The sequence below is a fragment of the Nicotiana tabacum genome, chromosome 9 (genome assembly GCF_000715075.1).
Source record: "Nicotiana tabacum cultivar K326 chromosome 9, ASM71507v2, whole genome shotgun sequence".
In the NCBI taxonomy this organism is placed as follows: domain Eukaryota; kingdom Viridiplantae; phylum Streptophyta; class Magnoliopsida; order Solanales; family Solanaceae; genus Nicotiana; species Nicotiana tabacum.
In genome coordinates this window covers 16,841,729-16,864,689 of record NC_134088.1, presented here as the reverse complement: position 1 = coordinate 16,864,689, position 22,961 = coordinate 16,841,729, and the positions used below count along the sequence as shown (strand labels likewise).

The 22,961-nt window shown below is 39.4% G+C and overlaps 1 protein-coding gene across 1 annotated transcript; it reads right to left on the bottom strand.

Moving 5' to 3' along the window:
- Positions 1-4,600: 4,600 nt before the first annotated feature.
- Positions 4,601-9,377, bottom strand: LOC107825644 (ubiquitin C-terminal hydrolase 22). The gene is made up of 3 exons (XM_016652521.2): positions 8,162-9,377; positions 7,334-7,458; positions 4,601-5,719 (listed from the first exon to the last, which is right to left on the bottom strand). Exons 1-3 carry the CDS (start codon positions 9,070-9,072, stop codon positions 4,950-4,952), a joined length of 1,806 nt encoding a protein of 601 aa, XP_016508007.1. The 5' UTR covers positions 9,073-9,377; the 3' UTR covers positions 4,601-4,949.
- Between the last annotated feature and the right edge of the window lie 13,584 nt (positions 9,378-22,961).

Here is a 22,961-nt window from a genome sequence, read left to right as displayed (position 1 = left end):
CGTGCTTTCATGATTACAAGAGCACCATGAGAAATTTTTAGAACTCCACATTCAGCTGTGTACTTGCACCCACGAGATTCTAGAGTGCCCAAAGAGATGAGATTTTTCTTCAAGTCAGGAACATGTCTAACATCGGTGAGAGTTCTCACCATACCATCGTGTATTTTGATTCAGACTATACCTTTTCCAATAACTTTGCAGGCAATATTGTTGCCCATCAAGACAACTCCACCTCCAATAGATTCATATGTGGTAAATAAATCTCGATTGTGACACATATGATAAGAACAACCCGAATCTAAAATTCACTCATTGTTAGATTTGAAACTATTATTAGTTGCTAAAAAAATAGTTTCCTCAGTCTCATCAGCAGCTACACTTGCTTCGGCAGTGTCAGTATTTTTGTGCTCATTTTTCTTTTCTGTATGTTTTTCTTTATTTTTTAATTTAAAGCATTCAGAAATAATGTGACCTTTCTTATAACAATATTTGCACATGACATTTATGTATTTAGATTTTGACCTTGATTTAGGTTTCTCATTACTTGAATCTTTCTTATTGGATCTACCTCTTATGAATAAGCCTTCCCCTTAGTTCCTACTAGTTTCTCCAGTAATATCTCTATCTATTGGTTCTTTTTATTTTAAAATAGATTTGATATCTTTATAAGAGATATTATCCTTTCCATAAAGCATAATATCTCTTATATGTTTAAACGACTGGGGTAAGGAAACAAGCAATAACATAGCTTGATCCTTATCTTTGATTTCAGCATCTATGTTACTTAAATTCATAAGAAGAGAATCAAAAGTATCAAGATGTGTAAGTATAGAGGTACCTTCAGCCATACGAAAAGTATAGAGTTTTTGCTTTAGATAAAGCCTGTTTCCTACTGTTCTTTTCATATATAGGGTTTTAAGCTTTTTCCATATGCCTTTGGCTAAGCTTTCTGCTGCAACTTCACGCAAAACCTCATTTGAAAGATTTAAAATAATATCTGCTTTTGCCTTTTTGTCTATGACGGCAAACTCCTCGTCCGTCATTTTATTTGACATCTTCTCCTTTCCTTGCAGTGCCAAATCTAAGCCATCCTGAATTAGGATAACTTCCATCTTTAATTGCCACATTCCGAAGTTTGCACTTCGGTCAAATTTCTTAACATAAGACTTTGTTAGAGTCATTTTGGCTACTTAAACTAACCCAGTTAGATCTGGCTCTGATATCAATTTGTTAGGATCGGTAAATCGGGTAGTGCGCAATTTAGCCAAACAATATTATAATGACAATAACAAAGATAATACAAGTTGATAATAACAACAATTAAAGAAGATAAAGAAGACATAAATTTAATGTGGTTCGGTCAGTGTGACCTATGTCCACAAGCGGAGAGAAGCAATTTCACTATACCAATAAGAGTACAAAAGAGAGTATAAAATTAGAGTAAATACTCTAATTAGTCCCAAATACCCTAAGAGAATAACCTCACAAGATCACGCCAAAGAAAGAGTTCATACAAGTATTTTCCAACACTCACTCTCTTACAAAATACTCTATAATAAAATAAAGGAGGAGAAAGAAGGATAAGAATGAAAAGCTCTTAAATTGTTGTGTTTTCAAATGAGGAAAAGCTCCTCTATTTATAATAAGAAATCCTTGGCCTAATAGTGGATATTATGTCATGGCAAATGCCATGATCCACAAATTTTATTATAGTGGATAGGCCAAATACATATAGAGCCCATTCAACTTGGCTCCATTTTTTATTTTGGCACTCTATCTCAACCTTATTCCATTTTGGCCCTCCAACTCTATTTCTTATGTTTTATTTTAACACAAAAGCTGAAATTAGTGCAAAAAAAAATAGCGCGTGTGTATACACAAATTCGAGGTGTAATAAATATTCAATTAAATGTTGCCACCTATTTTTTTCGGTTGTTATTTCATATAAACTTGAAGTTTGAAGTGAATCAATGTCTCAAAGAAAATTATTTTTTCATAATGGAATGGATTTGTTCTTGTATATTTCAAGTTGGAAGTGAAAGTATCATGGACACCAAGAAATCCTGGTTGGGTATTTTAGTATTGACCTGTTTGACAAAAATGAGCAACATTTAATTGGATATTTATTACACCTCAGATTTGTGTATACACACGCGCTATATTTTTTTACACTGGTTTCAGATTTTGTGTTAAAATGAAACCTAAGAAATAGAGTTGGAGGGCCAAAATAGAATAAGGTTGAGATAGAGTACCAAAATAAAAAATGGGACCAAGTTGAATGGGCTCCATATGTATTTGGCCTAGTGGATATTATTTCATGGCAAATGTCATCAAAATTTAGCCCACACTTAAAAAGAAGACAAATTAATGGCCATATTAGAATATAAATATTAAAGAATCAACTGGCAATTATTATTTCACTTTTTAACGTTCATCTTGTTCACATACTTCCTTTTATTTGGATCGATCATCTTTTTCCTGTATTAATGGTATGATTTATGGATCATCAAATTAATGTAATATGTCATATATAGTTATCAAAGCATATTTGGTGTCTTTTTATGATACAAATTCAAACCATTATAATCTTGTTTATATTACATTACGAACCAAATATATTAATCATGGACCAAATGTAGTTATCAATGCATTTGGATATATTTTGACACCCCCAATTGTTGTAAGATAAAAGAAACTTTGAGTACGTATTTGGTATGATAGAAGTTATTTTAAATCAAAATTATATTTCATGAAAAAAAAAAATTCGGTGTTTGGTTGGTGATTGAAAAATATCTTTTTAGATTGATGAAATTTTGAGTCTTAAAATTTATAATATTGTTCCATAAAATGACATTCGACTTATCAAATTCACTTTATCGGTTAATCTTATTAGTCGGAATAAGTAATGTGGAGTTGGGAATTCATATTTTTCAATAATCAAACACTAAAAGAATAGCTTCATCATTGACACTCTTATCTTTCCTAAACAAATCTTTCACATTGGAAGTCAAATATATAACTATGTTCACATTTTGTTGGCCAAATATAGGAAAATACTATGCTTTTAGCATCTCATTTTAGACAATTTATTCAAAATATTCGGACCAAATGTAATGTAGTCTATCCACTACTAGATTGTCAAACAGACAAATATCATCTACACAATAAATTTGAAACTATTCTTGATTTATATTGTTTATACTTTTTTATCCCAAATTATCAATCACATAGTGCTTTACAAGAGCCAAATTAACCCGTTGTTGAGATAAACACTCACAAGGATAAATTTGCCGTTTAAAAGTACATAAATTAATACAATCTGAAATAAAATATTAAAAGATATATATTGCAACCGTATTCTTTTGTCGATGCCTATACACATTGCATGATTCCAAAGTCGATTCTGATGATTATGTTATTTCAAGAAGATGTTCAATTGGTTTAAAAATAGATGTACTAGTACTCAGAATTTTTCACCCTTCCCTTTGCACCATGAAGCAAGCTCACAACATAAAGATAAAAGTCTCATCTATTATAAGTTTAGTTTACAAAGCTATCTCAGATATATCGAGTAAGGAGACTGGACGACTTCTTTTAGATAGTTGACATCATAGTCTAAAAATGTTGGATCGCAACAACATAAAAAAGAAAAAACCAAAAAAGTGATAACCAAATTGACGAGCCTTATAGCCTAGTTGTATTAGTGAGTCTCTCACTAATGAGACCTACGCGTCGCGAATCCGAATATAGTCGAACTCTAATGCAAGTACCAGACACCAAGTGAAAAATCAAAAAAAATCTCTCATACAATAGATGTGAGTTCAATTCTCGTTATCCTCCCCTTCTTCTCCCTTCCTCTTCCACTCCCTAAACCCCATTGTAATGGAAATTTAGAAAAAGAAAAAGAACTTTTTTGAGACAAAATGAGTACTTAAAGAAGATATATTGTGTGTTTGTAAAGAAATACTGATAAGCACTTTTTATGTTAAAATGACTGAATGCCCTTAAAACTATCTAAAAGAAATATATAAATTTAAAAATATCTTATTGAACGTGACGAATTACGAAAATAAAAAAAGAGTTAGAACTTTTAATTTCAGGAATACCAAAAACAATTAAGGACAAGATAATAAGAAACTTGATCAAAGTAAAAATGCTTATAAGCTGAAAGCGATAAACTAAGGGTGACCAACTTATGATTTAACAGTTTTGAGCTTCTAAACACTTGGTTATAAGCACTTTTAGTGATTACCAAATGTATATATAAGCCAAAAAGTGTTTATACGTCGGTCATCAACATAATTTGCTTTATTGCAGATCTATTCGTAATCCATTGCTGGTTGATTGGAAGGCAAAGTTCTTTTCTGAAACTACTCACCAGCAGCCCAATGAAGATCACTATTCACCAGCCAAATATAGCACAGAGATAGTGTTGCTCAAGTGCCTGGAGAAGAACACGAACTGTGTCCAAACATATTGAAAACTTGAAAATCCAAGAAAAAGATATGAAAAACTTTAACATGTTTCTTTGACTCGAAGTTACTATTATTATTTTTCTATGGTTAGCCATAAAAAATAGAAAGGTTTCACTAATTATCTCTTTTTGCAAGGGATAATATATTATGTTACCAAAATTTCCTGAATGCAGGAGTGTGGGCCTTTAAAATTCAGGCTAAAGATTACACTCCAATTGAGAATAACACTCAAAGCAGCAGCATTCTGGAACAAAAAACAAAAATATCAGCTTGGTCTTCTACTCCCAACAAAGGACAGGTTGTAACAAGCTACAACGTCCCGGTTATCTTGAGAGGAGATGCTTCTTACATATTCAAGGCTTCACATATGACCCTCTTTTCGCACATATAGCTACGTACCTAGAGCTCATGGGTTATTTGAACCTGGAGTGCTGCATCAATGCTTCGCAAAAAGTAGCTATTGCTTGTTTCCTTCTAGCTAACTTGCTTTTCACTAGCCTTGTAATACAGCATTTTCTGCACATAGAACATCATGTATCCTTGCGCAGCTCTCACAATGTTTTCGCTCACTTGAGTGATCCAAGCATCATCACATTTGTACCATTGATTACTTAACCTAAGATATGTTACGTAATGACCAGCATCAAGTTTACCGGTATGGGTGATGACAGCAAACAGCTCAAACTCTGAGGACGATTCACAGGACGCATCTTGCTCGTCCCCATCAAAGGAGAAGATTCTATTTCCAAATCGACTCCTCAAGATAGATGAAGAAAGGTAAGGCGACATGTCCAAGGAAAAAGGAAACTGTAGGTAGTGATCAACCTTCCTTGACATTTTCTTAATCACAGAATGCTCAAACCTTTTGATATGGAAGCAAGAAACCAAAGGCAATTTTCTTATGGACATCTGTTTAAGAGATTCCTGTCTCACTTGACAATGTTGGCAGAAGAACTTCTGATCAGAACCCAATTTCTCAGGTCTTGTGAAATGATCTAAACATCCCATCAACGAAGAAATTCGACCGTTTTGGCTAAACTTTCCAGATTCTGCTTCCTTCTTGTGAGTATTATGAGACTTCTTTGATGTCATCTTTGAGGAACTCCCCTGGCTCAGTTCCAAGTCCAAGGAGATGTCTATACATGGATCATATGTAGTAGATGTGAAGCCACAAGCTGTACACATGACATCAGACCGCAAGATTCCAGAAAATACTCTATGAGCAATGCAACAGTCTCCACTACCTGTGCCAAAGAAAAAGATTTGATAGAATGAGATCACAGCTGAAAAAACACAATGTGTACTCCTAATAAGTTACACAGAGTAACATACTTAATATGCACAGCTTAACGTGCTCCTCGACACACTTCATAACAAGTAAAAGTCCAGTTATGCCATAAAGTTCTATCAGCTATTGCATTACTAGACAAAACAAAAATCGTCCTATCAGGAATGGCAACCAACAGAATGAGTAGCTAAAAGCAACGGAGTACTATTGAAATAAAAGTAAAAAACTCAGTAAGAAATGTATCCGCAAGACACATTTATTGCCTCAAAAGCTCTATCTATTCCATTTACACAAAACCATTCAGAATCATAGATAATGTGTATTCATTATTTAAATGCAATACCCAGATGTTAACTAAATTTTGCAAACTCAGGGCAGATAGCCCTGCACCAATCCTCTAATTAAGAGGAATGAGAATAGGTGTGAACTCTCACAATCAAAGTACGTGTCACTTAAGTGAGAACCAAATCAGCATATTTACAATGGTAGAAATGAATTGTTGCTAAGGAGTTACCCCTCTAATGATTGCTCTGCTAAAGAAATGCGAGGTACCGAGGAGCTAGACTCACAAGAATAATAAGGCACATAAGGGCTTATAGAAAGGAGGAAGCAAAAGGCTGTCAACCTAGTAAAGATTTCAAGCTTTCTTGAAGGTTGCGATCAGCTCACTCGAGAGTAATACCCTAAAACATGGTAAAATTGCGAGTTAATACGAGAACTATTGTACCAGAAGAAAACTCCTATGCTGAAATCAATAAGACTAACCAAACTGAGACTTACTGGGGAGAGAGTAGGAGGAAATCTTTTTCCTTTTGAGAAACATCTCTAAGCCTGACAGCGAATATCAACTTGTAAATCGCCTATGGCAAAGAAAAGACCTAAACCATAACCTGCATTCAAATATTACTATTTTTTCTCAGTGACAATGGAAGTTGGGATTGCCATGAGAGATGAGATGCTAGAACAAAGATAAGCCCATCAAGCAGGCCCTGAGTGCCTTTTAGTCAGACGTTACTAGACATCACAAAGATGCTTGAACACACTATTCTGCTTCTGACAGAAATTGCTTCTTCCACCCCCTCCCCACCAACAAAAGAAATTCAAAAAATTCACCTACTGAAGGACTTGACCTTTGCAAGTACCTGTACAAGTTTCAGTAATCCACTTGTTTGAGGTTTTTACAATACTAGCCTCCCTTGGCTATGTTACATTTATGTTACTTTAAAGTTGCTGCCATGTGACCTGGAGGTCACGGGTTCGAGCCGTGGAAACAACCTCTGCAGAAATGCATGGTAAGGCTGCGTCCGATAGACGCCTGTGGTCCAGCCCTTCCCCGGACCCCGCGCATAGCGGGAGCTTAGTGCACCGGGCTTCCTTTTTTTTTTATTAAAATATATATAAACAATGTTGTCAATAATTTTCCCAGTACAACAAAAAAAAGAAATCTCAATGATTGGTCTAATTCGGAAGAAAAGGGAAAAAGGAAGTATAAGAAACTAATATAGGCAAGGTGATGGGCGGAGAAACGATGGGCAACTAATAGGTACTCTAATGCAACAAACAAATTTACCTGGACTCAACGCCTTTCCCTTATCGTTCTGCATCCTTTCATGAATCCCGTCAAGCACGGAAATGAAAAACTCATGAGCATCCTGCTGTTCATAACTTGCAAGATTTGATGCATGCTTCCACCAGCTGTTCCAAAGAAAGGTTTACATCCATCTGAATGAGACACAGCACAGACTGCAACTAGATACTCAAAAAGTCGAAATCCACATCTAATAAAACAAATTACAAATGTATGTATATCACAACCAAGTTACACACCACCAGTGGCGGAGCCAGGATCTCCGCGAAGGGGGTTCAAGAAAAAAAAAATCGTAGCTAGTGGGAATTGAACCTATGACCTTTCAAAGATTTTGAACCCCCTTGACCACTAAGCTACACTTATGGTTGTGTCAAGGGGGTTCAAAACTTAATATATAGAGGTAAAAAACAGATTTTGCCTTATATATACAGTGTAATTTTTCGGCGAAGGGGGTTCGGGCGAACCCCCTTTCGCCCCCCTAAATCCGCCCCAGCACACCACTGTCTAATTTCACCTCTATGAAGGGAAAAGCGTGGTACATACAATCCCAATAATAAAAAACTAATCTTGTCCCTACATCATTTTCAAAGAAGTGCACAACCCAAGCTAAATTAAGGAATCTTTTACCAATGTATTGTTATCCTTATAAAAAAGAATTATATACAACTATACCTCAATCCCAAGCAAATCGGGATCAGCTATATGAACTTCACAACACACACACACACACACACAAAAAAAAAAACGTGCACATTATAACAAAGCCAAACATTATCTCAACAAACCAAGAAAACATGATCAAATGCAGACCTGTAAAGGAACTTTGCAGGACTAATAGGGGTCCGATCGCCAGAGAAAACAGCAGAAAACATTGCATCCAAATCACAAGCCAAACACAGCATTGTTGAGTTCTTATTCCCATTATCACTACTACTCCTTGTTATAACACTGCTATTCTTTCGCTGGCAAAAATATCTGTTATGCTTGTCACTCAGAAAGTAATTCCTCAATGGTGGTGTATGAAGCAATGCTTGAAGCACTGAATTCATAAAACACGTGTTTCCAAGATTGTTAAGGCCCCTCAAACCCCATTGTACTTCTGGGGTTGTTGAGTCATTGCCGAGCTGACTCGGCAACGGACTCGAGTTCCCAACGATCAAGACTTGCTCTTTCACATCAGGCGTCCACGGTTTGTACTCCACGCGCCTCCTCTTGCGCGTGCTCTCCGGATGCGGCGGAGGGTCTTGTATTGATCCGATCACGGTGGCCTCCGTCTGCGCTAGTGCCACGGCGGCGTCGAAGTCGCTATTGTACACCTGGTCCCTACACCCGCAGCAGAACAGCTCGGCCCGGTCGATGTCCACCGCGATGCAGTGCAGCGAGGGGTCCGCAGCGTTTCCCGCCGGATGTGACGGCGCGTGCACGCGGCAGAATACCTCGGCGCACGTGACGCAGGCGTACAACCGCGGCGGCGCGTGTCCGCACGCACCACATCTCACCAGCTCATTCGGCGGCTCGCGGCAGATGGATGCACGCCCCAATGGCCGGACCTTCACGCAGCCCCGGAAGTTGATAAACGGGTTCGACCCGACTCTCGATCGGAACCCCGACAAATGCTCGCATGAACCACTAGCGGTATAACCAGGCGACCCGTTTTTATTTTCGGATCCGGGTTGGATCTTACCGATTGACAAATGGATCTTAAGACTGTTCCTAGACATTGAAGTAGCTGGAAATGCAAGGCAATAATTAGAGATTGAAGATTGTAATCTAAATCATATATGTAAATGCCAATCGGAAACTTCATGGATCAATTCGAACAAAATATCTACGAAATTTTCATAGTGGTATTAAGTTCAGATCTGAAGCCATTTTTCAATACTAGGTTTCATTGATAGAAACAACAATGGAGGAGAAGATTTTGGGTGGGGGGGGGGAAGAGAGGGGGTTGGTTAAGGGGTTGATTTTTGGTGAAGAGTTTTGATCCAAAAAGGAAGGAAGATATTTGGGTAAAACATTATTTCTAGAAATGGATACACAATTTTACGTTTGCTTCTTTTGGTGATGTTCTCTTTTATTTTAATTTTATTTGTCCTTTTTCTTTACTTCTTTTTTCATACAAAAAGTGTAAGTATTTAATTCATGTTATTTGTACGTAAATTTGTTTTATAAGGTTTCGATAATATTAAGAAAAGCAACTATCGTTTGCATATGTTTAGAGAACAAATGTGAGTACTAAATTCGATAATCTCAATATGAATTATTATAACTCTATAATTTCGAGTTTAAGAAGTATCATCAAAATGTTAGAGAAGGGCAAAGTGTCATAATAAAACTCTAAATCCTGTGAAAACAAAGTTAAAAAAAAAATGGTTCGGTGCATTAAACTCCCACTATACACAGGGTTTGGAGAAGGACCGATCACAACGGGCTAATGTACGCAGTATTATCCTGTATTTCTACTAGAGACTGTTTTCACCGCTTCAATACGTGACCTGGTCACATGACAACAATTTTATCAATTATTCCCTCTAAACAAAAAGTACAAATTACTTAAAAAATAATTAATTTTCTTTTTGTCGTTTTTTTGTGAGCAAATATAATTTTATTGTTTATGGAACCAAAGGACCTACTAATCTATCTATACTATATTAAAAACACGAAGACCCTTAGCAAACTGTCGTTTGTCTTTTTTACCCTTTAACAATAGACTTTATATTAGATAAAATCGTAATTTAATTATTTTCTAATATTTAAGACTTTAAAATCAGCTAAAATCTTACTTATTAAATCTTTCCTTATTTCAATTATATAGAAGACATTAAAACAATATTGTTTTGGGGGAAAAGGACTATTAAGTTTCTTTTCCTTACATTTGCTTACGAAAATATTTATGAAATGTCTGGCCTTTATTCTTCTTACAGATTAGTGTACTTAGAATTCTAAGGGGAACCTTATGTATATTATTGCAACTTATAGTATTTCTTGTATAATTTTTGAATATTTAAAATTTAACTTTAAATATCAAATTAGCTAATTTAATTTAGTTTTAAAGATTAGTCAAATTAACTCTTGAAAGACGAAAAGATTCACATAAACTAGAAATGAGGGAGTAATGGCAAACTTTTTTAAAATTATCATATAACTATAATTATTTTTTTAATTGATGAAACTCTTAAGGTACATAAATTTATATTCATAAGAAGAGCACTGGATTAAAAAACAAAAAATAGAGAAAAAATGATTATGTTATAGTATAACTTGTTATTTGTTTTTCATATTAGGTAACAAAAATAATAATAATGTTCATAAGATATCCACATATGTCCTAAGAAATTACAATAACGCTTATATAGACATAATTTTTATATTTATTGAACTAGCTAAATTGGATAAATATTTATATTTTTTAAGAGTTTAGATCTTTTTCGTTAATTTTTGTTCAATAACTCAAATAAATTACTCAATATAATTAACTATTTTTAAAATTATGCACTTCAGATCAAAGGATCCTTATCTGAAGTGCATGTGGCTTCATTACCAGTAAAAGGTCTTCTCCAGCTTGTTCAATGAGCATAAAAAGCTATTCATGTGTTAACTTTCCTTTTGCATTACATATATTTTATATTTTATATTTTATATTTTATATTTTATATGATGGTATTTCAATAAGCATAAATCTTTCTTTATTAAAGAACTTCCGACATATACCAAAATTCACTTAGAGATGTGGTCTGAAACATGACAGTATGACATGATATTTTTATGATTCTAAGAGTATGTCATTAAAGAGAAATTTTAAATTTTTAAATTTCAATATATGGAGTCTTATAATATATATAAAAAATACCATTTTCTTGAATTACATTAAAAAGGAAATTTTTTGAGAATTTCCGATGTATATCAAAAATCACTCAGAAATGTGGTTTGAAATATGATGATGATATGATTGTGTACGGATAAAATCGGGATAATGTCTATCCCGATTTTCCTCTGAAAAAAGGAAGAAGGGCACGGATACACGAGATTGTAATCGAGCTTAGAGACACTTCGTATCGGGGCCCAAGAAGAGTAAACGATGTGCACGTCATCGGGTATGGTTAAGTGACACGCTCCGGACCAAAAATGAGTTGTAAGACCTCGGGAAACACGGTAAACGATTACACACGACGGATAGAGGACTGTGATATTTGCATCCAACCGGATATCACGGCACGGATTGCACTCAGTGTCGGTTATGGATTAGTAATTAATGAGAAAAGAAGATTTTACCTTTTTTAGACTTACACTACGAGTAAAACTCTCCTAATATATAAAGGGAAAGTTTTTCTTTTGTAACACGCGACTCAAAGCAATACAAGTTTATTTTCTGCCTTTTAGCTACTGATAAAGTTCTTGTTCACTTATCCTGTTCTTCATTCACGGATAGGTTCGAACCAAAGGTCCAATCGAGGGCGAGGTCACTGTTCAGTCTAAATTCAGGCTTGGACATAACATCGCAATTGATTTGATCGCTTATTTCTTATTTAATTCATTTATCTAATATTCTTAATTATTTGTGTTGAATCAAATCACAAATCTTTAAAACCATGTATAAACTTAATTGTTATCGAATTTTGGTGTAAACTGTTTGGCGCCCACCATGGGGCTAAGCATAATAGTAGTGATTTGATACAAATCTCCATAACACACCATATTTTACGCTTGCTCTTTGAAGTCTTAATTTCAGGTCTGCCCAAAAATGTCAAACTCTCAGTCTGCTCACTTGAACGTTGATGCTGAGTCTGTCCATTAGGGCAAAAATAATATTTAGTGCCCAACAATGAGGTGCCTCTTGTCTATCCCAACAATGTCCCAGTTGTCGATCCTGCCAATGCTAACTCGCAAGTGGCCATTAACGTCAATTTGCCAACTAATCCCGAAAATAGTGTTCGCGGGGGATCCCGATCAGCAATCCGGAAAGTGCCCGAAGGCGAAGGTGATGGGGTAAGCCTACGACTAATCTTCGAAATGTTGCAGGCTCAATAGGCGGCGATAACGCAGTTCCAGAAGCCCCCAACATGGTTGAGCCCTTACAATCCTGGAAAAGCACTCGAAGAAACGAACAAATCACCGAGAGACCGGGTGAAGCTGAACCCGGGGTCAATCTTGAGGTCATGAAAATGCTTGAAGCATTGACAAAACGAGTGGAATCAAGTGAGAAGAAAATTGAGGCTAATGACAAGAAGGTGGAAATATATAATTCCAAGGTCGACCAAATCCCGGGAGCTCTCTCGATATTAAAGGGGCCCGACTCTAAGAAGTTTATCCAGAAGCCTTTTCCTCCGAGTGCGGCATCGAAGCCAATCACAAAGAGGTTTCGTATGCCCGACATCCCCAAATATGATGAGACCACGGATCCAAACGAGCATGTGACCTTATATACGTGCACAATCAAGGGGAACGACTTAGAAGATGATGCGATCGAGTCGGTGTTACTGAAGAAGTTTGGGGAGACTTTGTAAAAGGAGCAATGATATGGTATTACAATTTGCCCCCAAATTCTATTGACCCATTTGCTATGCTGCATATGCTTTCATAAAAGCCATGCCCGGGCTATCAAAGCCGAGACCAGAAAGTCAGACCTTTTCAAAGTCAAACAGAGGGACAGCAAGATGTTCAGGGAGTTCGTGTCAAGGTTCCAGATGGAACGGATAGACCTACCTTCGGTTGCAGATAATTGGGCCGTTCAGGCATTCACTCAGGGGCTTAACCCTCGAAATTCCTTGGCCTCTCAATAGCTAAAACAAAATTTGGTGGAGTACCCGACGGTAACCTGATCCAACGTCCACAACAGGTACCAGTCAAAGATCAGGGTCGAGGACGACCAACTCGGGGGCCCTTCTGAATCTGTTTACCCCCTCAAGGCTGACGATAGATCTAAGAGGGCCATTGATCAAGAGTCAAGACTGGTCCGAGATCGATATCATCCATACAGTATAAACAAAAGAGGAAATAGATTCGGGCGTCATCCCATAAGGAATGAGAAGAGAAGCAATCAAGGGCCCGGTGGCCGAGGCCTGATGAGTAAAAATGGGTTTGATAGGCTGCTCGGGAGTAGGGAAGCATCGAGATTGTTGGAATACAACTTCAACGTGGACACCACCAGCATCGTGTCGGCCATAAGACGCATTAAAGAGACCAAGTGGCCCCTACTTTTACAGTTCGATCCTACCTAGAGAGATCCCAATTTGACGTGAAAATATTATGGCATTCGTGGTCATAGGACCGAAAATTGCCAACGGTTAAGAGAAGAAGTTGCCCGGTTATTTAACAACAGGCACCTCCGAGAATTCCTGAGTGATCGAGCCAAAAACCACTTCAGCAACTGAGATGCCAACAAATAGGTCGAACAAGAGAAACCTCAGCACGTGATCAACATAATCATCGGAGGAGTCGATATCCCCCAAGGACCAATGATTAAACGCACTAAAGTATCTATCGCGAGGGAAAAATACACCGGGGATTATATTCCGGAGGGAGCCATTGCCAAGGGCATTATACAACCTCATAATAATGTAGTGGTAATATATGTACTCATAAATATATCTCGAGTTAAACGTGTGTTGATCGATTCAGGTAGCTCGGTCAACATCATCAGATCAAGGGTCGCAAAGCAATTGGAGTTGTAGGACCAAATTGTGCTAGTAGTCTAGGTATTGAACGAATTTAACATGGAATGTGAGACCATTAAAGGGGAAATAACCTTGCCAGTAAGCACCGTCGGGACAGTCCAAGAAATAAAGTTCTACGTGATCGAGGGGGACATGAGGTATAACGTTCTATTCGAAAGGCCGTGGATTCACAACATGAGAGTGGTACCCTCGACCTTGCACCAGGCATTGAAATTCCCCACATCGGGGGGAGTCAAGACGGTATATGGAGAACAACCGGCTGCAAAGGAGATGTTCACTGTTGACGAGGTAATCCCGGTACTTGCAGTTTCGACATCAAGAAACGTGGAGCCAATCAGATAGGAAGAAAATAAATAGCAATCACTAGTGTCAGTCACAGCCGAACCGAAGGAATGAGGAGCAGACGAAGAGGACAAATACGTGTCCCGAGATCATTCATAGCTCCTGATGACACCGACACCACCAAATCGACGGTTGAAGAGTTAGAGCAAGTCATATTAATCAAACACCTACCAGATCGAAAGGTATACCTAGGCACGGGGTTAACTCCGGGGCTCAAAAAAAAACTTATTGATTTTCTTAAAGCTAACGTTGATTATTTCGCTTGGTTTCATCTTGACATGATAGAGATCCTACCGGAGGTACCACTCATAAGCTGAGTTTGGACCTGAAGTTCCATCCGGTTAAACATAAGAGGAGGCCACAGACCGAGGTCAAATATGCGTTCATCAAGGATAAGGTATGCAAACTTCTTAAAATAGGATCCATCCGGGAAATTAAATACCCTGACTGGCTAGCTAACATAGTGGTAGTGCCTAAAAAGGGAAATAAACTAAGAATGTAGGTGGATTACAAAGAAATAAACAAAGCATGCCCTAAGGATTCTTTCCTTTTGCCTAACATCGATCGAATGATCGACGCAATGGCCGGGCACGAGATACTCAGCTTTCTCAATGCCTACTCCAGGTACAACCAAATTCAGATGGACCCGGACGACCAAGAAAGACTTCTTTCATTACCGAACTCGGCACCTATTGTTATAACGTAATGCCGTTTGGCTTAAAGAACGCAGGTGCCACCTACCAATTCCTAGTAAACCGGATGTTCGAAGAACAAATAGGGAATTCAATGGAAGTTTATATTGATGATATGTTAGTCAAGTCCCTTCGAGTAGAGGACCATTTAAAATATTTGCAGGAAACCTTCGACATACTAAAGAAGTACAACATGAAGCTAAACCCGGTGAAATGCGCATTTGAGGTCGAATCGGGCAAATTCCTTGGGTTCATGGTATCTAATCGGGGAATCGAGATCAATCCTGACAAAATAGAAGCCATAGAGGATATCATTGTGGTGGACAACGTCAAGACCGTTCAAAGACTAACCAGGCGTATAGCCGCCTTGGGCCGGTTCATGAGGTCCTCATACACGAGGCATCGACTCTTCTAACTATTAAAGATGAATAACTTTTCCTGGACCCCTGAATGCCAGCAAGCTTTGGAAGAACTCAAATGGTACCTGTTGAGCCCCCCTTCTGCACACTCCAAAGGCAGATAAATAGTTGTACCTCTACTTGGCGGTTTCCGAGGTGCCAGTAAGTGAAAATATTAGCGCTCGCTTTGCCAAGCGCTTCCGAGAAGCTAAAAACGTATTTTCAATGCCATCATATATGTGTCGTAACCTTTTACCCGCTCAGGAATATCATGCATAAGTCCGAGCTCTCTAGCCATTGGCCAAATGGGCCGTGGAAATTAGCGGGTACGATATTGGTAGACTTTGGGCCAAATGGGCCGTGGAAATTAGCCAAACCGCCATAAAATCTCAGATTTTGGTAGACTTTGTGGCTGACTTCATGCCGAACTTAATACCCGAAGTCGAAATGGAACTACTGCTAACCTCGGGGACTACTTCGGGGATCTAGACCCTCTTCACGGATAGTGCCTCCAACACGAAAGGGTTCGAGCTCGGTATCATATTTAAACCACCTATGGGAAATATAATTAGGCAGTCTATTAGAACTGTGAAATTAACTAATAATGAGGTCGTGTATTAGGCCATGATTGCAGGTCTAGAATTGGCTAAGATCCTTCGGGTCGAAGTGATCGAAGCCAAGCGCGACTCCATCATCGTGGCAAATCAAGTTACGGAATGTTCGAAGTAAAAGAAGAACGGATGCGGAGCTACTTGGAAAAATTGTAGGTAAGCCTATACCAATTCAGGGAATGGGCCCTCATATACCCCGAGATCAAAATAGTGAGGCCGATGCACTGGCTAACTTGGGGTCGTTAGTCGATTATGATGAATTCTGCTTGGGAGCAGTAGTGTAACTAATAAATTTGGTGATAAAAGAAGGCCATGCCTAAGTAAACTCGACGAGTTTAACTTGGCATTGAAGAAACAAATATATAGACTACTTGAAGACAGGAAAATTTCCTTCGGATCCCAAAGAATCAAGAATCCTGCGCACCAAAGCCGCCAGATTTAGCTTGGTCGAAGGGGCATTGTTCAGGATGTCTTTCTTTGGCCCACTAGCCAAATACTTGGGACCGAGGAGACCGAATACTCCATGAGAGAAGTTCACGAGGGCACTTGCGGGAACCATTTGGGGGAAGAATCTTTGGTTCGGAAGCTAATCAGAGCCGGCTACTACTAGATCGAAATAGGAAAGGATGCGAAAGACTTTGTACGGAAGTGCGACGAGTGCCGAAGGCACGCCTCGATGATCCATCAATCGGGAGAAATGCTCCACTCGGTCCTGTCTCCGTGACCATTTATGAAGTGGGGAATATATATCGTTGGTCCCCTGCTATGGGCACCTGGTAAAGCTCAATTCATACTATTCATGACCGATTATTTTCCAAATGGTTGAGGCTCAAGCATTCGAAAAAGTCTAAAAAGAAAGAAGTCATTAACTTAATTTGGATCACATAATATGTCGATTTGGGATACCAGCCGAGATTGTTTGCAACAACGGAAAATAATTCGTCGGCAGCAAGGTAAGTAGGTTTCTCGAAGATCACAAGATCAAGAAGATACTATCAACGCCTTACCATTCTAGTGGGAACGAGCAGGCAGAATCAACGAACAAGACTATACTCCTGAAAAGGAGGTTGACCGGTTCGAAAGGAAAATGGAAGGAGATTTTGCCCGAAGTCTTGTGGACATACCGTAAGACTTCGAAATCAAGCACTGGTGCCACACTGTTTTCTCTAGTCTACGGAGTTAAAGCCTTAATATCAGTCAAGCTGGGGGAACCGAGCCTCAGATTCTAATATTCTACCAAAGAGTCAAATGGCGAGGCCATGATCACGAGCTTGGAATAGTTGGACGAAAGGCGGGAGGCCGCCATGGTCCAGTTGGCTGCCCAAAAGCAGCAAGTAGAAAGATACTATAACCGAAAAGCCAACCTCTGACATTTTCAAGTCGGGAACTCAGTATTAAAAAGGGTCACACTATACACCAGGAACCCGAATGAAGGGAAACTGGTCCCGAATTGTGAAGGGCCATATCGAGTTGTAGGAATAACTGGCAAAGGCTCATATAAACTCGAAGCCGGAAACGGTGTATAACTACCGAACAACTAGAATGTGACACACTTAAAGCGGTACTACTACTAAGGTACGAACTCAATTCCCTTTTAATTTTGTTATAAATTTGACTAACGTATGCAGGTAATCGTCCAAGGACGGATATGGCTTTTAGGTCTGAAAGCACGTGTAACACTCTTTTTCCATTGAACCGATTTTGTCCCGAAGTGGGTTTTTTGACAAGGTTTTTAACGAGGCAATAGTAAAACGTGTTACCTTAGAACGTGTTACCTTAGATTTGAAGACCAGTCTCAAATCGGAATCGATGATCGTTTGCATCAGATTAACAGCATCTGAGCCCTCACAAGTTTGGCCTCGAATATTGGGGGCCATCACCCTAGGATTAAGATCTTTAGCAAGGGAAAAAAAATTATGTGCTAAACGCTAAGGCTTGGTGGTTAGGATTCATTGTAAGGGGCAAATGGTCATATGAACCGTGCCCACGTAGTCCACTCTAGCCACAACACAAGTTTTTATGCGCCTTCGATCATGTACCTTGCATATTAAGCAATGAAAGAAATTTCTACTTCCCTTACACTTTATTACTCCGCATTTTGCTCTTTCAATCCTGGGTCCTAAAAGCCCATGGGCTACCCCTAATCGTAGACTGTTTATCCCTCGGGCTACCCCTACTCGGGGACTGTCGCCTAGTGAAAATTCGGACGATCTGGTCTACCGAATCCTGGAGGCACCAAACATACCAGGCGGTGACCAAATATGAAAGGCTACGACCTCCCTAAAAATGGCTCAGAGACGCCCAAAGTTCATAACCAGAAGGTAAGGCCCTTCCGAAAAATCGAAACCTACTAAAAGGTTACCCTCGGCAAAAACATCATTTAAAAACACTTAAGCATCTTAAAAACCTTTTGTTTTACTGAGGATTCGAAGCCACAAGTAACCCAAAGTTGCATCAAAGTCAGGCTCCATTAGAAACTCTGAAAAACATATGCTCTAAAATTACATCTGATTTTATGATAAGGCATTAAAAATAATACGCAAATAGAAAACTGCAAGTAGATGCTGGAAAAGTAAAGGCGCGGTATTGCCGAAAAGGAAATATTATATATATATATATATATATATATATAGACAAAGGCACAATAGAACGGCCTCAAAATAAACAAGAAAATACATAAGGAAAAATTTAAAAAGAACTAAGGCATCTATGCCTGGTTTTCACCGGGCCCTGACTTATCGCTAGAACTATTGGAACCCTCGAAGCTTTCGGGACCCTCAGGATCGTAGAGCTCATTTGCCTTAGCCTCGAGTCTCCTATCTTCCTCATTCTCGGCTGATAGGTCAAAACCTCTGGCATGGATCTCTTCGAGAGTCTCTCTCTGGGATAGTCGCTTTATGTACTCAGTCTTCGTCTTTAAGCGAGTCTTGGCATCCAATTTGGACCTCAGTGCAGCATATTCTTGCCATAGGGCATCCCTTTTCGTAACGGTCGAGCTCAGCTATTCCTGGAGATCATCATTTAGCCAAGACCACTTATTGGCTTAGTCCTTCACCACATGAAGTTGGTTCTCGATCGATGCCAGCACTGCTTTTGCAGCTTCTTCTCCGAAGCCTGCAGATCCATCCTACCCTTACACACCTCAGTTATGGACTTGACCTTATATATCTCAGCCCGAAGCTGGTCGATCAGGGTATCTTCTTTTGGACCTGCGAAGTTGTGTTGTTAGCCAACATGACTAGTTGCTCGTTTTTAGCCTCAAAGATCTTTACCTTCTTAGCCAGGTCGGTGTATTCCCACTTCAGGGTCGAGGGCTCCTTCTAGGCTTTTTCTATCTCGGCCTGGAGAATCAGGAGGTCCTTGAGGGCCTCGTCCTGCTGCTCACTAAGAGCCTTGTACATGTCTTTTTCTGAACCTACTCTTTGAGCTCGAACTCGAGCTGGCTTATATCCAAGCGGGACCTGAGAAAGCTTTTGTGATGAAGCAGTGAAGCCTGAAAAAACAATGAAGTTAAATAGAGCACATCAAAAACCAAGTAAGAACCACAAAGGGGTACAAAGGGTCGACGCCTTACCCGTTTCATGCCTATTGCGCCTCATTGAAGAGGATCAACATGCCCACCTTGTTCATCTTCGCCTGGTCTTCCTTGGTAACCAAGCATCGAAGGTAGCTAGTTGTTCCCACCGGAGGAGATAGGACCCGGGCGTCCTCCGAGATCATAATAACAAATGCTCTTTTGCGCTCAGGGTCCGTGCTCGGAGCAGGAAATTGTTTCACTAGTTTTGGTTTAGAACTCGGCTCACCCACTCCCGATGGCACATCCTTTTTCGGGACCTCCAAGTGATAACCCTAAAAAATCCTCCAATGCGGCCATATCCATGCAGTCGAAGAACATGTTGAGGGAGTCGTCTGGGCCCTACGCCATCTTACTTGACTTCTATTTGCCTGCTTGGGCTCTTCGAGCATGGACTCGATGTATGAGGGTGTCTCCAGGATGTCAATGACATCGGCTGCCTCCTTCGGTACAGGAGTGGCTTCCCGGCGGGCCGTAGCCTCCGTCTCTCCCTCTAGTTCCCGAGTTAAAAGGGGATCGACCTCATGATCCTCTTCTCCAATTGTTTTCTGCTCCCCCTCGTTAAGGGTCGACCCATGAGCCATAAAAAAGTCATCATCCTCAGGATCATCCCTGATCGATAGAGGGAATCAGAGTTCGACACCCTGGACTTGGTGCTCTTCTTGTTTTTTCGGACCCTTATGGTCACTTTCTTCTTCTTCGCCTTGGTATCTGGGGAACCCGAGGACTTTCTTTTCTTCTTCTTCTTCTTCTCCTCCTTTACAGCAGCCCCAGGCTATCCCAAAGCGGAGGGTTCGACAAGCGAGGACGGATCCTTGTCCTCATCCAACAGCCTGAGTCCAGTGGTCTTGGGCAAACCTATAATAAAAAAGAAGGCTTAGCAATGTGTAAGCAAAAGTATAAAAAAAGTTATTCGGGGAAGAACCTCACCATGGGAACGAGCCTCCTATTTGCCCTTTGAGAGCTTGCGCCATGCGTGCTCGGAATATGGCATTTATTTGTAGATTCCCTCAATCCACTCCTTGAAGCTGGGAACTACATTAGGAATGTGGGCAACAGCTGCACGACGACAAACATAGGCAATGAGAGAAAAAACAAAAAAAATGACAAATACTCGAGAAGGAAAGTGCTTACGGGAAGCGTTCCACTTCTCGGGGAACGACAGAAACTCAGAAGGGATGAGGTCTTTGATTTTCACCCGAACGAACCTTCCCTGCCATCCTCTATCTCGGTCTTCATCGATGCTCGAGAATGGAGCCTTGCTTGCTCGGCAGACGAGCTTGATTAGCCCCCCTCAGAAGATTCAGGGACTGTATAGGCAAAGTAGGTGGTCGAGGGTGAATCGAGGAGCTTCAGTATTGTTCACAAAATGACTAAGAGGATCATGATCCTCCACAAGGACGGGTGGATTTTCCCAAGGCATACCTCGTACCTTTTGCAGAAAGTAAGGACTATGGGGTCCACTGGGGCAAGCATGAAGGGGTATTCTTAAACACTTTAATACCCCTCCACGTGAGTAGTGATGTCATTATTGGGCCCGGGGACGACCACATCCTTACCCTCCTGGTTATAGTCCACTCGGACTATAGGCAGAGTTTTCTCAGTAACAGAGCATATGTATCTCCATGCTCCATCATCTCAGTCCTGTTCACTAGAGTTTTTCTCGACGTGGAAGTCGTTCCCGATAGAACAGCCCCCGAGTACGAAACTCTTCATGGGGGCTCTTGATCCACCTTGGGAACGTCCACCTCGACATTTGTAGCCAGTTGGGAAGATGAAGGAGCAGCCTGCTGAGGCACTGACTTGGAGGTTTTTGCCATTGTAATCTGGGAAATATGAAGTTTTGAAGAAAAATATAAAGGTTTGAAGATGGTATAAAGGTATGAAGGTCTGAGTTGAAAATCCGAAGAAAATGTATGAGGATTGAATATGAAGATATGAAGTTTCGAGGAGCAATGTATGAAGATTTGGAGGAGTTAAAAGCAATTAGAGAATTCGCGGGTAAATTCTAAAATCGGAAAGTGGAAAAAGTGAAAAGGGGTCGAAGCTTTTATAGAGGAAAAACAGTCAATGCGTGATGTTTTGCATTCGAGGACAGTCAACCGGTGACTGACACATGTCCGAAGTCAGAACGACGCGACTAATGGTACATTTCAATTTATCCGTCATCTCATTTGTAATGTACGAATGAAGGAACTGGGGTTCATTTATCGCTTCCCATCATTTCGGTAAATCTAATCTTCAGAAAACGAGGGGACTATGCATGTACGGGTAAAATCGGGGGTAATATCTACCCTAATTTTTTGATGAGAAAACGGACGAAGGGCATGGATGCACGAGATTGTAATCGACGTTAGAGACTCTTTGTATTAGGTCCCAGGAAGAGTGAACAATATGCTCGTCATCGGGAATGGCGAAGTGACACGCAAGAATGAGTTCTAAGACCTTGAGAAACACGGTAAATGGTTACACACGACGGATAGAGAGTCGTGATATTCGCACCCAACCATATATCATGACGTGGATCATGCTTGATATCGGTTATGGATCAGTAATTAATGAGAAAGGAAGATTTTTATCCTTTTTAGACTTACACTAGGGATACAACTCTCCTACTTAGGGCTCCTTATCGGGTGGATTGAGCGGTTATTTACTCTTAACAATTTGGCTTATCAGTTATCGATTTTTAAATATATCAATCCGCTAGCCACCCGATAAGATATCGGGCGGATTGGTATTGGTTTAGCTATTATAGGGCAATTATCGGGCAGTTATCGGTTTAGTTTCAGTTGATTGAAACTTAACATACTTCAACACAGTGTTGGGGAGTACATCCCCAAGATAACAATATAGTCAACATTTCTCATACATATATATCAACTAAATTACACCATGAGGCCATATTACTAGAATCAAATACTGGATATCAAAAGAGAAGTAATCTACAGAGATCCATCACTATACCCATGATGAAAGATTACTTTGGGCGATAAGGGATTGAGAAGTGCACAATACATCAACAGTATTATTTGAACAGATTTTTTGTTGTTTAAGAAGATGACAAACTGTTAAAAACAAAAAAAACAACTTAGTTAAGATTGAACCTAATGTATAAAGTGTAAATTTTATTAGTTTAATACTGATTATTAGTATCCAGTGGGGAAGTGATTAGGATTTAGGAGAATACACACATCAAAGAGACTCAATGGCTAATTAAATATTTCCAAGCAATCAGTACAATTCACTTTGCACTTCGTACAATTGTCCAGAGCAGTAATATGGATAAAAATAAATTATATATATATTCTTAACGGGTTAA

Excerpts from the sequence above, each read along its gene's own strand:
- LOC107825644 (XM_016652521.2), bottom strand. The coding sequence starts at position 9,072 with ATGTCTAGGAACAGTCTTAAGATCCATTTGTCAATCGGTAAGATCCAA. Across the intron at positions 7,459-8,161 it reads CCTGCAAAGTTCCTTTACAG|CTGGTGGAAGCATGCATCAA; the intron begins GTCTGCATTTGA and ends TCTTTGGAACAG. Across the intron at positions 5,720-7,333 it reads GGGAAAGGCGTTGAGTCCAG|GTAGTGGAGACTGTTGCATT; the intron begins GTAAATTTGTTT and ends TCTTTGGCACAG.